The 21,222-nt window shown below is 41.1% G+C and overlaps 1 protein-coding gene across 1 annotated transcript in view; it reads right to left on the bottom strand.

The window, feature by feature from the left end:
- The window catches only part of vav2 (vav 2 guanine nucleotide exchange factor), a 115,942-nt gene that overhangs the window by 15,438 nt on the left and 79,282 nt on the right, over positions 1-21,222 (bottom strand). The window contains exons 5-10 of the mRNA XM_028418493.1: positions 14,141-14,246; positions 12,954-13,052; positions 12,146-12,214; positions 10,734-10,834; positions 3,510-3,609; positions 1,332-1,427 (exon numbers count right to left, since the gene is read on the bottom strand). Coding sequence (XP_028274294.1) covers positions 1,332-1,427; positions 3,510-3,609; positions 10,734-10,834; positions 12,146-12,214; positions 12,954-13,052; positions 14,141-14,246 — 571 coding nt within the window. The remainder of the gene's footprint in view (positions 1-1,331; positions 1,428-3,509; positions 3,610-10,733; positions 10,835-12,145; positions 12,215-12,953; positions 13,053-14,140; positions 14,247-21,222) is intronic.

Consider the following 21,222-nt stretch of genomic DNA (forward strand, 5'->3'; position numbering starts at 1 on the left):
TTGTTGACTGTGACTTTTAATCATTTCAGCAACAGATCTGTTCCTGTTTGTTGCAGCGAAATACACTTCCATCCATTAAGAACTAGTGGTGAGGAACTTTGACATTATATCTCACTTTTGATGAAATCATTGCACACAACATTGTTCACACAATAGAGCTTCATTAAGTTAAATGTCAAGCAGCAATATGTGTTGCTGAACCTTTACATAACAGTTTCTAAAAGGGTAAAAAACAGCTGTCAGCAGTCAAGGCCCCGCTGACACACACACATGTGCATATTCTTGATTTTAAGCATCACATGACGGAAGCCAAGTTTCACACTGTACAGTATAGTTGTTCTATAAGTAAGGTATGAGGCACAAATAAATATCATCATGCATTCCAACAACTGAGAAAGTTTTTTTTATGTGGGCTTGAATATCTTGAATATCTGTATAGCAGCTGTATGAAGGGAATCTTCTTGTTATAGTGCTTTTATATGGCCATTTAAAGGAAAATAACACTTTCAATGTATGGAAACTTCAATTTTCTCAGTAGCTTTTTCTTTGTTTTGTTTTGGATATTTTATGCACATATTTGTATTTTCATGTTGCTTTTTTTTCCAAAATATAATATAATTGGTGTGTGTGACAGAGATTAGTGAACAATAATTTACTAATTAATTTGTAGCGGTACAGTAAAAATTCCTATAGCCTATAAGCTATATACATTCAGTGTACATTCATGTGTGTCCGCGCTCAATCCAGCTTGTTTGTTGTCCTCCAAACCGCTAGGTGGCACCTTGTAATATACAAAGTCCATTTTTAGTTTTTTTTTTTTGGTTCAAAAAACAGTTTATTCCTTTGTAGCCCTGTCTAAAATACACTCGGCGCAAAGCCGTCATAGTTCGACGGTTGTTTACATACTAGCTGGATTCGCTAGCCGCATTTGCGTTCAGACCTGAGCCAGATGTAAGCCAATCTGGCTAGATCCACCTCCGAGAGGTGGATTGAAATCAATCTGGATATATTCGGATTTGCGTTGTTCAGAATCAGAAAAAAATTATCCAAATATATCCAGAATTGGCCCGAATCCCGCTCTAGCCGGATTGATTTCCCCAGTGTGTGTCTAAGTGGTTGAGCACACCAAAAAAACATAAAACAGTTACTTCCTGTTGTTAATTAGCAGTTTTTGAATGGTGATCAGGAGGCGGATAAATTCCCAATTTTAGGTTTGTCGAACTATTTGTTGTCCTCCTGTCTGCTTCATTAATAAAAGTGATTGGACTTTGCTACTTTTAGACAGTAAAAGTACACAGTATAAATGTCTGTGGGTTTGAGAGACCTCCTACCTTCAGTAGTAGGTGATACTTGAGCACCCTCTGCATGGGAACCACCAGCAGATCCTGCAGCTTGAACTTCCCCTCCTGCACTTTCATTGTACATTCCTGCTTGGACAGGGAGACAAAGCAGCAGGCCGGTCATTTACACATTGCATAACCAGACATTGTACGTTTGCCACCGAACATGTATTCACTCCTTGTTTAATAATTCATCTTGTTGCACTGCTTCTACACATTCACCAGGCATTCCATTAACGACAACAACGAGGCCAGTTTTAACCGTTTGGGGCACAAAAGCTTGGGCCGTGCCAGCCATTTGTAACACAATTACACTGCATGCTGACTGACAAATTCCTCTCACTAATGACTGCGTTTCTATAGACGGCTGCACAAGAAACTGCTGTTTGTTGGTGTCATCCTATAAGGGTCCCTCTTGGTTCTTTGTGTAGATGTAGGACAGCTTATCCCTTCTTTACAAACAAGCCTTTTCTATAGAGACACTGAGAAGCTGATTTCCCCGGTTACAAAGCTCTTCTATTTTGAGCAGGCTGTAATCACCCAATTTTTTTTATCAACAGCTCCCACAACCACGCTAACTACTGATGTACCTTAAACCCTATATTACACAAGGGTAATACCATTCTGATACTGTAAAAAGCCTGGTTTATAAAAAATAATAGTACAGAAAGAGGGAGCCCCTGTAGATTAAAGGTTATATGTGCAGGAATTTAAACTGCAGTAACATGACTTCAAACGTTGGTCCTTGCATAGTTTTTAGTTACTCAGTAGCCTATATATAAAGTATAATATCTGTGTATTGCACCAAAAAAGTCTTGACTGATAATGGCAGTGTGCTTAAAGGCAGATCTGACCTCTAAGTTGTTGTTCTGCAGCTACATTTACCAAATTACATCTGAATAAATATATACTGAATTATTTACTACTTACTAATGAAATTTTAATACAATGTAAAATGTGCAAGTAACATTTTTACTGGGAAAAAATAATTATCATCTTAGTATGTGTAGCAAACAATAAATGACGTAACTATAGAAGCAAATGTGCATGCTGATTGCTTCCTAATAGACGGAACTAATGCAGGTTAGCAAGAGTCATGTAACTGTGGAGTGTTGTGATGTGGAGTTGGTTGTCTTGAACAAAAGACAAGTAGGAAACAGGTTACTGAGCTGTCACTTCCTGTATCTGTGACACATTTTCACAGCCCCGCCCCTTAGTGTGACAGGCAGGGGTGTCAAAAGTGTCCTAAAGTCACGCCCCTTCCGATGGACCCACTGGACCTTAATTTAAGAAATAAATAAATAAATAAATAAAATTGGTGACAATTTAAAAAGAGGATTATATTTTGATCCTGTTTGAGCTGTACCATGGACTACATGTTATAATTGTGAAAACACACTTTTCATATTCATGCATCTTACCTTCATTCATGACATGATTTGTTGACAACTGTTCATATTCCCTCTGATTTAAAGGGTGTGACATTGGAACTCTATAGATTTGTGTAAAAGCAAGAGTTTAAATTCATCTAAGTTCTGTAATGCCCACTTCCAGACAGGAAGTACCGTTTTATAGCATTAGTATAATCCATGATGTGTCAGCTGCCATTATAGATAATGTAGGGCTATAGTCAAAGGAATGGAATTAATGCCCAAAGTGCTCACTACCATCACATCAGGAGTATATTTGCACACAAAATGATGTCATTACCCTTACATTTACAACCTCTAAAATTCAAAAATGTATAGCAATTTAGTCAAAATAAAAAAAATATCTATTTTGCATTAGTATATTATTAAAAGATTATACATGTAACATCGCTGAGGGCATTTATGCTAATGATATTATATGCTTATCTGATTTCATCACCATTTTGTGCATGACAAAGGCAAATCCGCGGCTATCTATATATATATGTATTCATTTCAGGTCATTATTTATCCAATGTAAATTTTACTATCATATCTGCATAGACAGGCTATATGGGAACATATGTGGTATTTGTTTTTCTTACATTATCATAATCTCAGTAGAATAAGTTATATTAAGTGATATAAGTGATATTATAATGCTTTGAGTGGAACCAGAATGTAAGGTTTTATTTTGTTTTTAACCCTTACAGACACTAAGTAAAGGTGTAACTAATTCATACACAGTAAAGAAGCTTACCTCTACTTTAATCTTGACATCCTCTCGTGTTGCTATTAGCTCATCCAGTGTTTTCTGGGCATTCTCCATGTGGCTGCAGTACTGACCATAGATCAGAAGCCTGCGGAAGGAGAACATTTAACTATTAATCTAAACATACACCCACAGCTCATTACCAGCAGTCAAGAAAGTGGATCTTAGTGCCTGTTGGAACCCTATGGGCTGTTAACAGAGTAATTTCACTACCTTTACTTGTAGGCTCTTAACTCTCTTAACTATTTAAGTGCTAGCTTTGCATGCTTAAAGCTGGCAGCATCGAAATCTTTACACATTTATGTACAGGAGATTGTCCAGAAACTGGAAAAACTGGACATTTTATGACTCAAAAATTTGGCAAAATATGTCACCAGTGCTATTCAGAAACACAGTAAAAGGACAAACTGGTTTCTAAGGGTTAAAGATGAATATATTGCCTTGTAACAGTCTTTGGCTTGCTAATTGCAGTTTTGAAATTCAGGTGCATGCTTCTTATAAAGCTTCAAATCATAAAACAATAATGTGACTTAAGAGAAATGTACAGCTGAGAATGTGATTGAGACATTCCTGCCTGTCCTCTGGGCTTATATGGTTAATAATTTTTACATTGAGGCTTATTAGGAACTAATAAGGCTTTTCTTAGGGTTTGAAATCTGAAAGATTTATAATATCTTTGTAAAATCGCAAAAATCACTGTCCACAATTAGCAGTGAACTGGCCATTTAGAGGCTTCGGGAGACATACTGAACGTTAATTTAAAGATTAATAACACAATTTGAGAGGTCAGTGGAAGAGTCATTTGGCACTATGGGGGGGAGGCAAATGAATATGTGAATAAATGTATTATGATTAGGAACATACTAATCCCAGGGCAATATTTGGAGGGGAGGGGTGGGCTCCTCTTGCCAATAAGCTGTAATCACAGAGTGCTAATGAAAGACGCTGCTTTATATCAATCAGGTTGCAGAGTTCCTCTTATCAGCGTGTGAGGGGCGAGGAGAAAAAAAAAAAAAAACTTAATTTTGAGCAGGGAGGATATGAGGAGCTGCGTTCATTAGATATTACAATGGGACGCTGACACAGATCTCTGGGTTCAGCTGGGAGGGAGTTCAAAGTCATCTTGCCTGGAGGATGCTTCTGCACGTGGCACACATTCCTCTCTCAGTCAAAGTAGGACATTGGCACGGGTGGTTCCAATAGCACCCCCCCCCCCCCACCTCCCCCGGTACAGAGTTTCGCGCTCTTAATATGAATCTCGAGAGAGAGAGCTGGCACCCTGAAGAAGTCTAATCGAGCCTCTGCTTGATCTTAAGGCAGGCGAGAGGACCGCAAACAGGACCAGCCAGGGGAAGCTATGAGGCAGACTAGCAGCACAAACAGGAAGGAAAATGGAAAATTGATGTACATGTTTTTTTTAACTGGTGAGAGGACAAAGTATGCAAGTACAAGAAGAAAATAAGGAAAATATGACAGAGAAAATCATACTGGCAATGGATCTGAATGATTGTCTTTTGCAGTCGTCCCTCCTCTGCTCTGCTTCTGCTGCTCCTTGTTTGCCTGTATTTGAATTAACCTGGAATTTAGGTAGACCATATTCACCTAAATTCAACATTTTTATGAGTTTATTCTCCAAGGTCTTTAGGGTCCTCTGGGGGTTGACAAATAAAACTGATCCATATTTTGTGTAGCACATTTTCCTTAAAAGCAGCTTGTCTGTCAAAGCTATGCATTACTCCAACCTGTGCTCTTTAAAGATCCACTAGTGATGATCACTGAAGCTCTGCTGAAGCCCAGGCAGAGGTTTAAGCCCTTCCAACCCCCACCCACCGTACCACCACCACCACCACCACCCCTTCCCCTCCCTGCAGTGAGGCTCCTGCTTTGATTGAGCTGGCCCTGGGCTAACAAGACCCTGATTAAGACTTGATCCACACTCGGGGAGACAGCTCCCCTCAGCTTTCGCTTGTCTGGGACGACAAAGTGATTGAGATTAATGGCGGCCTTGATCAATTATAAGACAGCGAGCGGACTGCGCAGCGTAGCGAGGACGTGGCTGCACGTGACTAAGACACAAGTCATATAGTGAGTAATGAGGACGTGAAGGTCTTGTTTAAACAAAAAAGCCTTTTCATAACAGGGAATTTAAGGGCTCAAGGTTGTGATATGAATGCGGGAATCATGATTATTGGAATTATTAGAAACATAAAAACCATGATTTTCAGATGTTTGTGATATGGCAGTATCCTGTTTGCACGCTCATTCATATTCATCAACGCACGGCCTTAATAAGAAAAATCTACTCAAAGGGACCAAATTATGTTCCTTTCAAAGCGTGGACTTGAACTAAGTGAATGATTAAAAGCGTGATTTGTTTGCTCATCTATCTGGGTTCAAAAGGAGGTCATGTTTGAGTATGTGTGCGCTTTGTGTTGTATGTACTACATCTTAGCCTTTATGCACAATGTTTCTAGAGCAAGCTGGCTCACAGAAACAGAAAGCTGCTCTTCAGCTCAGACTGTATACACCATTTACACTGATTAATGCATATTTGCAAGTATTTTCTGTTCTGAAAATACTGTTTTGTTCTGTTTTGGACTGGTAAAATAATATATTATGGCACATCATCAATATGACCTGTGGTCCAACTGACTTCTGTGGCATAATGTTAATGCTAAATACTAGTCCGTTCCTCTCAGATACACTCTTGATATGGTTGGTACGCTTTATTTCGACTGTAAGCATTTTTAAGACCAAACAGACATTTTACACATTTTTCCAGCTACATCACTCAATGACTAGCAGTTAAAAATAATACTGTACACTCAATGGATGCAGAAGTAATGAGCATGTCTCTGCAAACAAGGTCACTGAATCACAAACCTAGTCGGACAAAAGAGAGACCTTATAGCTGCCATGTGGTGTGAAAACAAGAGCACATTTAATAAGAGGCTTTCATCTGAGGGGGCAGTCAGAGGTTTTGTCCTCTTCTTTAAGACAGGCAGCAGAACAAAAAGTGCTAATGACACCCAGGCACACTGCAGCATGCATCCGCTCTCCCCACCCAGTCGGACGTAATTAGTCCGTGACACGGTGATAAGCACACTCTTTTTTTTCCCCCTGACACTGTGTCTGGGCATGTGGTTGTAAAAAGGTAACAATTCAGCATTTAAGGTAACAATTCAGCATTTACTGTCCCTGGAAGTCTGAAGATGGGTTAAACCTCTGATCATCAAAAAGCCGCCAGTGGGATTATAGTGCATGTTATTTAAAAACATCACACTGCCAGAAATCATATTAACAGGAAGAATCCTTAAATTTTGAACTTTCTGATTGTCCCTGAACGCATCATAACAACCTAGAAATTGTGAGATTTTATCATAACTACTTCATACACAAGCAACAGCTGACTTGACATGAGACCAGCAGTCACATGACAACAAAAAAACTCTTACTACAAGGTATAAACATGCAAACCGTTACACGTTCACCAGCCACTTCATTAATACATGTGCTAACACAAAATCTAGTCAGCCAATCACATGGTCAAGACAAAAAAATTTAAAAACCTTTACAATAACAAGACTATATTCTTGTTATTGTATTATTATTATTATTATTATTATTATCTGCTAAGTATTCTGCAGTCCTCAGCACAGCTCGGAAGCCATGGCTGACTCACATATGACCCACAGTCACATGACAGAAACTGAAAAAGTTTTTAGCTGATCTGCACACTTTCTACAAGATACAAACATGCAAAAAGTCACACACTCACCAGCCACTTCATTGTGCACCTGCTTGTTAAACTAAATCTAATCAGTGAAATCACATGGCAGCAAGTCACGTACGGTGGAGATAACTTCCAGAAAACAGCCACAGCTTCATAGCAGACATGTCTGAAATAGCATTCCTTCAGGTCAGAGTGTACACTCTGCACACTAAACTTTGTCTTTCTATTATTTTCATTGCCAGCGATATTGCCCTGCTGTGCCGGCCTCTCCTCCGTAATGAGGATGCTACAGTGCATGTTATTTCACATAAAATGCAATTTTGAGTTAGCGTGCCCAGGGCCTTCACCCCATCTCCCCCCATGCTCTCATGGAGCCCCTGCGAGCCGAGTCAGGCGACGGAGGAAATTTCCCAGCAAACTAGAAGTGACAGGCTGTGGAGCCAGTTAATATTCTCTGACACATGGCATTGGGACCCCCTCACCTCCACTCAACATATCCAGCACACAGCAAATGGAGGAGAACATAGAGCAACAAAAAAAAAAAAGACCTTCACTTAAACAGGCTGGTAGTGCGGCCATGATTAGGCGCTGCGTGGATATCTGGGAGCCAGATTACTCCGGAAATGAGCTGGGGAATGTAGCAAATGAGTATATCAACAAGAGGGCACTTAGATGCCCATTCATTTGGTAGTGCTTCCTCTTGAGTGCACTTTTCCATTCGGCCTGGTTGTGTGTGTGTGTGTGTGTGCCTGTTTAAGAATGGAGAAGATAAACCATGACATTTTCAGCATGGCATTCACTTCAATGACAAATACAAAAATAAAAAAAAAAGAAAAGAAAAGAAAAAAAGCTTTTCATCTTTTGCGTCAATGTGAGGAAAAAAAAGATACAAGCACATTGTTGTAAAGGTCACGGGGACTTACAAGCGTGGATAACCAAATTAATTATGCCCGGCTCAGGTACTCAGAAGGACTTCCAAAGGAGGCCAGAACAGACGAGACCCAAATCCCACTGGTCACCGTTGTTTATCTGCTCATAATGAGGAGGGTATACGTGTCAATCACACGCGGACGATGAAAGCTTGTGACGCACCGAATCTGCAAATCTAATGAATCGATTGCTCAAAATAACCCTGCAGAATGCCACGGATGGTAAACAATGACATTTGGTTTATGAAAGGAAGGTCAGAGCTAGAAGGTACCGAAATACTTGTGCCACCAACACAACGCCCACCATGAAGTCCAAGCCTATGTTTCGTGTGAAAAATGTGCATCTGGCCTCTAACTCCGACCTCATTTAACACTTTTAGGTTAAACTGGAACACTGACTGCGAGTCAGGCTGTATCAGCTAACATCGCTAATGCTATGGGACAAATCCCTGCAGGCTATGGTCCCAAATCTTGTGGAAAGCCTTCACAGAATGCAGAAAGGAGACTTTTATTGCCCACTAACCATAGCTCTGGAATAAGATGGTCAACCACTACCATTACATTCTGGCCCCTATTGTGCAGTTCGAATGTCTTTATTAGAGATGTCTACTCATCACATGACCTCCTTTGCCTATCTGGACCTCATCTAGGCTCGCGTGCAAATGAATGAGACTCCCAACCACTGCTCAATCAGATCAGAAAGTCCGATGAGCTTAACGAGGAAGGAGATACAGTAGGAGCGTGTGAGGGCAGGGGTGGAGGGGACATGTGCCTGACTTTGTCTGTCAGTGGGAAGTCTCTTGTGTCACACCAACTTTGCCTTACGTAGCCCTCTGGGCTTGAGGAAGAGGCCTGCGACGGACCTATTACCTATGCAAACTGACGTCGCCCGAAGACATACTGTGACTGCTGCACACCGGAGAGTGGGGGGTGTAATATGTCCACTATCAGGATCAGCACGTAAGGCGGGGGACTGTAATGTATATGCAAGAGCAGGTGCACACACACACACAGTGTGACTCACTCTTGCTCTAATGGCTGTATTATTCGAGGAGAGTGGCTGTGTATGGAATCATGACTGAGGCCAGAACCTATCATCACTGTCATTACCATTACCTATGAAGCAGTTGCACTTAACCCAGCAGGGAGGCAAATCACTGCTCCCCCCATGAGGGGTGGGGGGGGGGATGCAAATTATCGTCATGTTGCTCTGCAGCTGGGCAAGACGGAGATCATATAACTGCTGTTTGCTATTAAAACATTCATTGTGTGCATTTCCACACTCCTTTTTATCAAGTGATTTTGATTATAATTTCTAACAGAGTCCAAGAAGAAGAAGAAGAAGTCATGATCAAGAATTCAAAGAGATAAGAATTTTTGGTCATGACTGATGTTTTTGTTGGAGTGTTATAAACTGGGTGTGGTGACATTAAAGGATTTGATAAGCAGCCTGCTTTGATGTGCTAACAACAGCCTGCTTTAGGGTGCTTTATTTTGAAATTTGACTGAGTAACATGATATTTCTGGGTCAGACCTCCCGTCTTTGTGCAAGTCAGATATGTGCCAAACAAACTGTGAAGCAGCACATGTTCAAATCCAGCTTGTACCATTTTCTGTGTATCATTCCCTGTCTCTGTCCCCATTATTTCCTGTCTCTCCTCACTGTCCATAGTCAAATAAAGACTAAAAAACTCAAAATATATGTCTTTAAAATGTTTAAACCACCTTTCCTGAACTTAAATTAAGAAGAAATCAAGATACAAACAAGCTGAAACCTCACTGTAAGCAATTGCTTACATTGTAATGTAATGCAGTTTTGTACTTTAGTTTGCAATGCATTATGGGATGTTCAACATGAAACTACATCACACAGCCAACAACAGTATGATAATGTTACAAATTACAGAAAACTAATAAAAGCTCTCACAATCTCTCACAATGTCCTTAAAGTTAGAGCTTAGATGGTTCAATGTGTGCAGCACGTGCAGCACGCATGGAGGACGCGACACAAACCTTGGTGCATGCATCGGTGGACATCAAACCTGGTTTATTGGTGGCTCCCGAGGGCCACGGCTGCACCTGACAGAGGTGGCTATTGGGCGGGCGGCCACCACTCATTCGATATCTGGGTCAGGGAGGTGGGCCATTTATAAAGGACGCGTCTTGTGCATAATGGCAGCTGCCGTAAACAGGTTTAATTGTTTTGAACGCGGAAAGTGCTGGCGTCTACAGACGTTATTTTACAGGAAATGTTTTAGCTGGTCAATCAATCACACTGCACATTGCCCATCAAAAATGGAAAGCAGCATGACCTTCATGGAGAGGTTTTTGTTGAACAATTGCTAACATGCTCTCTCAGCTTTTTCCACCAACGTGTCTTTTTTTTTAATCGACTTATTCTTTTAACACTAATCCCTTCAATCCTCAGACTGATCAACTTGATGCAGCTTTCTGCAACTTGAAAGGTCAGAAAAATAAAAGTGGATTTAAAAACTTTATATCCAGAGGACAGCGTGTGCATGTGAACACAGCATGCTTTAGGACACTGACCTTTCCTTGAAGTCGAGGAAGATCTTCCCGAGGCCACTTCCTCCGCTGACCATGTTCAGGTCGATGGCTCGCAGCAGGGCAAAGTGGACTTTGATTATATCCTGAGTGAACATCAGAATAAATATTAGTCAATTTTGAAATGTATTCATTTTTTTATACACTGTACCTGACTGTCCAGCAGGCTGTTATTTTCCTGTGTGTGCACAAATACGGACGCCTCACAACCCTCACAATTCAACGTAGGCCTACTGACAACATTACATCTGCTGTGTGATGAAAGGATGTGTCATCTGAATGTGCATCATCACAGTGATAACCTGATGCACCAAATCGTCTTCGTTCGTTGAGGAAGAAACTGTTTGCAAGGGACATTCACAACACTTGGCAGGTGACTGGACAAAGCACCTGTCCATCACGCTTGAACCAATCAGATCCATGAATTGCAGAACAGTTACAACATGCTGCTTTTTCTTTAGGAAAGACCTAGGTCATTCCTAAAGATCCTCAGCAGCATGTATATTTTATGTCATATGCAGACTAGACCAGTGATGAAACATTTTCTATACAGTTCTATATACACTGCTCAAAAAATAAAGGGAACACTTAAAGAACACAAAGTAGCTCCAAGTCAGTCACTCTTCTGTGAAGTCAGTCTGTCCAGTTAGGATCAACACTGATCGTGAATCAGTTTCAGCTGCTGTTGTGCAAATGGAACAGACAACAGGTCTGAAATGAGAGGCGGTTATCAAGACAGCCCTATAAAGGAGAGGTTCTGCAGGTGCTGACCACAGACCATTTCTCTGCTCTCATCCTTTCTGCCTGATGTTTTGCTCACTTTTGCATTTTGTCAATGCTCTCACCCCTAGAGGTAGCATGAGGCGGTGTCTACAACCCACACAAGCTGCTCAAGTAGTGCAGCTCATCCAGGATGGCACATCAATGTGAGCTGTGGCAAGAAGGTTTGCTGTGTCTGTCAGCACAGCGTCCAGAGCATGGACTAGCACAGCACACACTCCATGTGCTAGCCAGAGGTACCCTGACTGCCATTAGGTACCAGGATGAGATCATCAGACCCATTGCGAGACCATATGCTGATGCACTGGGCCCTGGGTTGGTGTATAATAAGCTGACAAGCTGTTTGATAAGATCTTGTAGAATAACTTTTACACTAATAATTATGCCATCAAGTCATTTTCCCTCTGAACCAATGAACAGAAACTGAATCTGTTGTTTTCTGCTGCCGCTGCTGTGATGAACATGGAGCTGTGACAGCGAAATCTTCCTACATACTGAAGCGTAAATTCCGCATACCTTTCAGACCAGCAGCCACCGTCATTCATTCAGCCATCCATACGCATATGGGTGTTAGACACATCCAAGCGTGTTGTGTAGATTTATTATTTTTTTCTCACCTCAAGGTTGACAAAGATAGCCTCCATGTCCTGTGGACTTAAGACTTGTTTCAGCGGGATCATGTAATTCTAGAAGGGGAACACAAATGCACAGTGAATGCATACAGCTGCTGCATTTCTGCTTAGAGAGAGAGAGAAGAAAAAACCTCTAAAGTTGTTTTATGGTCGTCACATTTCATCATCATAATGATAACAAATAGATCAACTACGAAGCAAAGGAAAGATGACAGACTTTATTAACCCCAACTCAATTAAGCTTTACGAGCCCTCTGATCGCTGAAGACGGTTATTTATTTTCATTTAGGCCCGTGTTGGTCTGACGTGGGAAACACAGGATACACATTTAGTCTAATGAAATTAGCCGAGCGGACCATTTTGTGTGCGCTCCGTCAAATGAAATCCGTCAACATGGAAGCTGATGTGAGCTGAACAACGGTTTATTATTTCACAGTGAGAGCTGAAATATGATGTGTTGGAAAGTACAACCTTACAGCCTTATCATATACCTACAGAGAAAGGTAAATCAGAGTTGTCACCTTGTGCTAGAGGAAAGAATGATGAAACCAGGAGGTTAGATGTACTTAAAGTTTAAAGCGGAGACACCATTGGGGACTGAGCCAATAATAACTATATTGATCAGCTCCTGTGACATTTGTGCTCCCGAATGAACCTGCCGATACGTGACATTTCCATGCTGTGACGCGGCCCACGGGCCTGACACACCAACAATAGAGACGCATTACAACGCTGTGGCAGGAAGAAATAAAAAAGCATCACACAAAAAGCGATGTGTGACTCTTATACACACCTTCTCGATGTCCTCTAAAGTCTTGTAGTACTTGGCTTCAGTCTCCTGGATCTCCACTAAACAGCAGTTTCTCTTGTCATCTTCCGTCATGCCCATTTTCTAAAGCCAGATGAGGATGAAGTCAGACATTTTTACACACAGCACATTTAACTTTGCAGATATTTGTCTTGTATAACAGCCGGGTATTATTTACAATTTATTCTCAAACAGTATGAAAATCTTAAATAGCTTGAGCTGTGTCATCCATCAAGCTGCATTAACAGCATGAGATAACTCAGAGCAGCCTTTCAATCCAATCACTTTAAACATCTTTACCAAGCAAACATCGTATAACGCTGACAAAATGAAGGCAGACTGTGATGGATTACACAGCTTAAGCTGGTTTGAAGAGTCAGCTATAAGAACAATCAACCCATTACTATCAAGAGTCTTTTCTGTGTGGGATGTGCTAATTGTTTTTATTGTAAATGATGGACTGGAAGTTGCTGGGGTTAGAATAAAGGAAAATACACACACTCACGTCATGCAAGCAGGTGTGTGTGTGTGTGTGGGGGGGGGGGAGTCCCTTATATATAGGGTGCTTCTAATGAGCAAGTGTCCCTGTATTTATTTCCTTGGGAGGCTATACTGTAAGTGAGTCACCCCCGATTACCATACATTACCACACTATTTCCACTGCTGTGGCCTTATGAGGGATAACTAGCTACACCATCTGGGGCAGATTTGGCTTCTCATAACTAACACTGATACTACAAAAAAAAAAACTGGAGCTAACAATGCAGGAATATAACTCTAGTCCAGGTTTTAATCCACCATGCAATCAACCAGGGCTCAAAGCCAGCAGGATGATGTTCATTTGTTTGTAGCAGCGCCTCAGAGCTGATGTCACAGACACTGAGTCAGACTGTGAACCAGATGGGGTCTCCTCTGCCACTATGGAAGGGTCATGAGTTTGTTTGTCAAATGAAGTGGTGAAGGGCGATGGGGACTGACAGCACCATGTGAGTCATGAGCAGCAGCAGCACTCACCTGCATGTATCTGATCTGCAGCATGAGGAAAGCAAAGCGAGTCAGATTTATCAGCAGTTAGAGAGGAGACATCTACCGTAAGCCGTAGACCTTCACATCAGACGTGTATCATGTGACAGTTAAACATGAGGGCGGTTACCATGACGCAAAGTTCTCACCATGGGTTGTCGTACTTCCACCTTAATGATGTCCTCGTAGATATCATCGCCATCGTCCTCGCAAGGCACACAGTCATAGATGTCATCCTCTCCCAAGTCGTGCTCACTGTGGGAAAGAGACACACATAACACATTACACTGATGAATCAAAAAAATGGCCACTTTAAACTTCTGTGACAGCACTTGGCTCATTATCCTTCACAGGCCCTTGCCCGAAGAGTGACATCGATGAGGCGCTCCGCTGAGACACGTTATTAAGTGGCATTTCCCTTTCATTTGTTTATGTTGCTTTGGCACCCAGCTAGCTAACTGACCTTTAATTAGGCGAGCAGCCAACAGAGAACACAGACAGTTACTGTGGAGAGGAGCATCTTCTGGGAAAAAGATGCTCAAGCTCAGGGAGCGCTGTATCACACTGTATCTGTGAAAGCTAGAAATGTATGGAGGCAGTGGAGATGCCCTGGCAGGCTTTGGCAGCGAGCCCTGTGTTGATGCAGCTAATAAGAACAGAGTCAGGAAAAAAAGGGAAATAAATTAATAAATGATAAAGGGTAGCAGTAGCTGCTAAATAATAAAGGACAATAGTTTGAGCTTAGCAACACACACACACAAAATACTGATGCAGACGCAATACAGTGTAATTGCAATTCTGTTGCCATAGATACACTTGAGTCACACTATTATTTGTTTACAATTTGGTCGGGGGTTGGGAGAAACCATTGCTTTAAGGTTAAATGCTTTTCACTTATCTTTACTATGGCATAAAAAACTTCTTAAGTTACAGTAAAAGTACAGTAACAGTAAAAACTATGGACAGAGCTTCCGTGACGTCACCCGTTTGTTTCTAAAGAGCTGTTTTGAGGCTTGGTGGGAGGCTCCGGCCATGTTGGTATGGTTACAGTCCGCCAAAACTCCAAAAACAGACAAAGGGGGGGGGGGGGGGGGGGGGGGGGGGGAGCAGAGTTCAGGAGGTCGGGCGATCGTGGAAGCAGGAAACTCGCTGTGATACAGCAACCACCTGTCACTCAATGCAGCAACGGTCATAAGTCCAAGTCCAAATATAATTAAAACAAGTGGGTTTTAAATAAATTCACCCCCCCCCCCCCCCCCCCCCCCCCCCCCCCGTACAATTGACACTAGACGAGAACTTATCAGTTGAGACAAGAATGGTTTTTTGTAATAGGCTGTAAACATGTTCATTTCTGCTCTGAAGTTGGCCATTTTAACATGGGAGTCTATGGGAAATGACTCGCTTCTGGAGCCAGCCCCCAGTGGTTGCAGTGTGAACTACAAGTTTTGACACTTCCGCATGGGCTTCAAGTCTGAGCCCCAAAGGTTGCCGCTTGGTTGAAACAATGCCCAAACTGTGTATTCCGCTAGCAACTTCTCCACCATTTTCACAGCTACCATGGTGAGAAGTGAGAAGTCATGGAGAGAAAAAAAAACTACATCCATCCACTCGTCCTATACAAGATCACAGAGGTCCATCACAGATCTGACACACACAGACGAACAACCAATGTTTTCCTAGTGATAATGGGCTGGAACTAAAATAGACACATTAAGGGAGAGACAGCACATCCTATTAACACATCAATGCAATGTTGCCTTCAGTGGCTCTATTGCCAACACACACTACACTGCACTGCACACACACAGCCCTATGACCTAACCAAACAGAGGTGTCCTGCTGAACAGGCATAATTTGGAGGGGGTACTGAATTGATCCACCTTCTCCTCTGCTTGCCTCCACATATTCAGAGCAGGAAGACCAGCTCAGTTTGACTGTCCTTGAGCAGGACATTTAAAGCCTGCCAGCTCGAAGGATGCTGTTTTTCACAATGACCTGTTTTAAACAAGGACGAGCAAAAACAGGATTTCTCCTTCTTGGAAGTATTTTTCAAATGCGATCCCTCGACACATAAACCTGCCCGAGACACTCCACCCCTTCTGGTCTAATGGAGGCTGTGACCTGGCTGTCCTTTCACCAAGCCAACCAGGAAGTTATAATTTAACTTTCAGATTCTAGAAATTGGCTGTTTTATAAGGATATATTGATTCATAAATATTCTAAAACAAGATCCACGGGCAGAGGTCTAACAAAGTTAGAGACTATCTCCTCTGTGACGTGGCCACATGTGACCTTCTGCATCAGCCATCAAAGCTAAAATATTCCCTCTTTCACTGCCTGCATGAATAGGGCATAAAAAATGAGAGAAGACAGAACTGCCCTCAATCAAATATTCAGTTTGTTTGAAGTTTTAATTGAGGTGGATGGTTCACTCTCTGCAATGTGCTTCTTCCTGTCTTTATTAAGAAAAGTAGCTGATGCTGAATACAGAGGAGGCTGAGTGGGAGGACGACGGCCAGCTGACGCCGCCGTCTCTTCAGCTTCTCCTCTCTGAACCGTGGATCAACGCAGAGAGAGAGAGAGAGAGAGAGAGAGAGAGAGAGAGCAAAGTGTTTGGGAAAGCAGATGCTGCGCTTCATTTTGCTCTAATCCCGCAGAGATGGTACAGTGTGAGGGAGGTCTGCTGCAGTTAGATGACCTATGAAAAGATCTGAGAGGAGCAGCCTGCCTCTCCAGGGAGGCGTCTGAGTGGGTTCACTTTTAATACGCCAGTAAATATTATTATAAGACGTAAGAGGAGACACACAATACATAATAGCTTGTTTGATCAATATCTATTTGCTTTCCATCATTTGCTTGGCTTCCATCATCTGTGTACCTATCACTGCTGATTAGTGATAGCTTGTCTGGCTATTGATTAGTGATGGCATTTAAGTCCCTTCATTATTTTGTTGTTGTCGTTGCAGGCTCATTTTCAGCCAGTCAGATATAAGTCAAATATATGTAATGTCTTTCATTAATGATTAATGATTGATTGCAGCATCACACTATGATGCTCTTTGATAGGTGTCCCAACTCCCATAGCCACCACAACACAGCCCTTTTTGTACACATTGTTGGCTACACAATGTCATCTCTGTTGTTGGATCCCCCTCAGTTGACATATTCTATCATATCTTTAAGCATATGTACTTACATAGTTTTTTTTTCTTGGGCTAAATAGGGTATATTTTATTTTATTTTATTGACCTTGATTTAATATTTAATTTTCTATTTTTTTATACTTATTTCTATTTATTTATTCATATCTCAGCAGAGCTTTATATCTGCTGTATGCTAAATTAAATTAATATTTTTGTTTGAAAAGTCTGATCTAAGTTTTGCTAATCATTAGCGCTTGGGCAGGTACAGTATGACTGGTGCATATTTCAGAGTGTCATGGCTTCCATAAGTCATGTGTGCGCATGCACGTGTATTACTCATAAAGATAAATGTGTTTACACAGTCATATTGTGACAAATAGTCCCCATAAGCTCAGTATTTACAGCATAGTACGAGACTTATGAGGCTTAAGTTGAGGGTAAGGTTAAGTCTCGTGGAAATGAATAATTCAGTGTAGTCTGAAGAGACAACTGTGTGTGTGTGTGTGCGTTGTTAAAGAGAGAAAGAGGGAGAAAACACAGCGACATACTTCTAGCTGACGTTGTTCGACTGTCACTCTAAAACTTTTCTATTTATCTTTTCAGCTTTGGCGAACATTAATAAATCATTTAAATCCATTTGGGTGTGTGTGTGTAGGTGTGTGTTCGTGCATGTGTAGACATTGCAATGCATCAGTGCCACAGTGAGAGTGGGAGTGGAGGACCTGAGGACTCGTGAATTAGGTCTGATTTTCTGTCTGATTACACAGTGACAGGCCACGGGGTGTCCAGTGCGTTTGCACGCAATTGGCCCGCTGGCCTGCAAGCTCTTGTCCCTCATTGACACAGAGCTGCATCAGCGGAGAGGATGGATGGAGGATGACTCACCATATGAGAGCTACTGAGCATATGTCCCAAAGGCTTGGCTGCCTTACAGGTTCTATAAACCTCTGTGTTTCAAAGGTACAGGAAGGAGGAAGGCCCTGAGTTGACTCTTACAGTGATACTGTCACAATGCATTTGTGCATTTGACTAATTAAAACATGCAAAAAGCACACACGACTAAGGCCTGTGGTGTTTGCATACATCACTAAACCCTTTGATGCAAACATGGATGACATGTAAAGTTGTAAAGCTTTGTCTGCTGGGAAGGTCATCAGAATCGGTAGTTCATGCACAGGCCCGCAGGACTACAGAATGTTTACAGCAACACAAAAACATGAGCTGTAATAATATGTCTTGTGAAAAGTTACATAGCCTACAGTCATATTATGTATGCAAGTAAAGAAGTGTTTAATGGTTAACTACTGGATGTCTTACTGAGCATACATTTAAGGGTGTTTTTCACACTTGGTCCAGCCCTGTGAATGAACTCAGATCCATGACTCAGCATTTTTTGCGCATATGTTAACTCTCCAACATACCCTTTAAAACGAACATTCGCCTAATCTGCACATTCTGAACACAAAGTGCACCGGGTTCACTTTGCCTTTTTTCACTGTATCATAACCTTCTTCGCTTTCCGTAGATTGGTCACGTGACCGATGCCAGGGACAACTCGGCAGTAGAGAAAAGAAACATCCAAAATATAACTCTATTTTCCCTAGAAATGTACACTAATTTAACCAGAAAACACAGGAGGGTAAGCATAGCAGCAGCCATTTTGCTTTAAGTAAAAACTACCCAGAATTCAGTGCAGTGGGGGTCTAAGAGAGAATATTATAAGTTTAAGGATGCAGCACTGGGCCCCGGACAAAAAAAAATTGAGAAACCCTGCTCTAGAGGACCTGGTGTGAACCGAAAGAGAACCCAGTCCTGTTTGTAATAAACTCACAGTGTGAACACAAAAGTACTGAGTACTTTTTCTGTTGGTCCACTTTTTGGTCCACTTAAAGACAACTGAGTTTGGTTCTTTTAAAAGAGACCAGGTGTGAAAACACCCTAAAATAATCATGTATTTAAACTCATCAGACAAGTCATTAGATGCACCTGTTCACCTGCTCGTTCAACTTACCGGCCAATCACATGGCAGGATGAGAAGGAAGTGGGAATGTGATGTAACAGCTGCTGTACTGGGACTATCTCCAGAGAATGGTCTCAGAAAGGGAAAATAAAAACAAATGTGTGATGCTGTCATGTTAATATGGTGCTAAATCTGTGAGGAATCTAATCGATTTGGAAATATATATATATATATATATATATATATATATATATATATATATATATATATATATATTTTGAATGGTGTTATATATTGCAACAGTTTAACCTGAGTGTTGCTATGTGGTCATAAAGTTTAATTTAAAAATAAATGACTTAATAACTTGCAGTAAAAACATACTTCAACTGAGCCCCATCCATTTTTAAGCTATTGACTTTTCATGTCAGTCTGCCCGAGGGATTAATAGAGCAAAATAAACTGCAAAAGACTGACACAAGGGGCTCGTGACAGCGCATGCTTCGGGAATGGAAATCTCTGTGTGCCTGTCGTGGAGGGAAAAAGTCCCTCGGCAACTGCGCCCGATCCACCCCCATTTCATGCTTTGTCAACTCCTGGATGGAGTCATTCCAGATGGGGAAGACTGTGAGTTAAGCGACGTTAAGACTTGACATCAGAAAGCCAGAGGGAGGAAGTGCAGACCAGGTTTACCACATTAACCTGGGAGACCTCAATTAGGTAGAAGCTGGCCTCTGTCTAACTGGGATACTTGTGGAAGCAGATATGATGCATAGCTCACAAATACATAGCTGCTCTTATCATTACAGGTCTGTGCTATTCATTTGCAGCAAGCATATATCCAGGTGAGCGGATGCTGTCAGCTTAAAGCTTTAATTCCACTCACTTGACATGAATTATTCTGACAAAATGTTGTAGATACATAACGCTGTAGATATGGAAATGATGCAGCGCAACACCCAGCCAACATTCTCATAGTAAACATCATATATTATGATAAAATAAATAATCAAATGAAATAAAATGAAAAATACATGAAACAAAATAAAATTACAAATAAATAAAACTAAATCAAATCAAAAAATAAATAAAATAAAATAAAATAAAATAAACAAAATGAAATAAAAAATACATAAAACGAAATAAAATGAACAAATAAATAAAACAAAAAAAAAATATAAATACAAAAATAAATTGAATTGAATTTAAAAATTATAAAATAGAATAAAACATATGGTGTTATTGTTGAAGGTATTTTTTCAGCCTCTGAGTGAGAACCCTTTGTCTTCATACCACTGAACTTAATGATGCAATTTTATATTGTTTGCTGTAATACTTGCATCTTCCTCCAACCTGATATTGTTTTTTTGTAAGATTATTACTGCTTCATGTCTTACATGACATTGTTTTTATTGCATCATATGTCCTGCACTACTATTATTTTTACTGGAACTGTTTTACAGTTCAGTCACAGGCTCATCATTAATCATACATGCATCAATATTTCATGCTAATTAATAAGTCTTTAAGAACCGGGTTATTGCTGGCGTGGCCTATACGTGCTAAGTGTGTCTGAAGTGCATGACCCCCTGATGAATCAATGATGTGCCTGTCCATTGCTGAGAGGAAATGTATAGGTGTTCTTTGCAAAAAGGTCAGAAGTGGCGTGATTAATTTAATAAGCTGCAGCCCTCTGTGCGTACAGGTTACACCAAAAGAGCATGGTGGTAAAACACATGCAGAAAAAACATATGAAGCAAGCCGCTGCCATGGCTACGAAAGCCAGAGGAGAGATTCTGGAGTGTAGAGGTTGGAGGTGCATGAATACCATACCGACTGCTGTACAGTACAGTTATGATAAACTCACTTTGCCTCTGCAGGTGGACTCAATGATACTTGTTGCTATGGATACATGCATTCACTCATACTTGGTCTTTCTGTACAAATGGATGGAGTGAACAGGGAAGAACTGCTTTAGGGTGATGTCAGAAATGCAACTTTTTTTTTCTGATGAAGAGGTTTTATCTTTTCCACTCAATCCAGAGCTCCTGTGCTTTGAGGGATGTTGCAGTTGATAATTAAATAACAATCACTGCAGTGGCACCCCCAGTGCTTACATCTACAGCATATA

The sequence above is a fragment of the Parambassis ranga genome, chromosome 12 (assembly GCF_900634625.1).
Source record: "Parambassis ranga chromosome 12, fParRan2.1, whole genome shotgun sequence".
NCBI lineage: Eukaryota > Metazoa > Chordata > Actinopteri > Ambassidae > Parambassis > Parambassis ranga.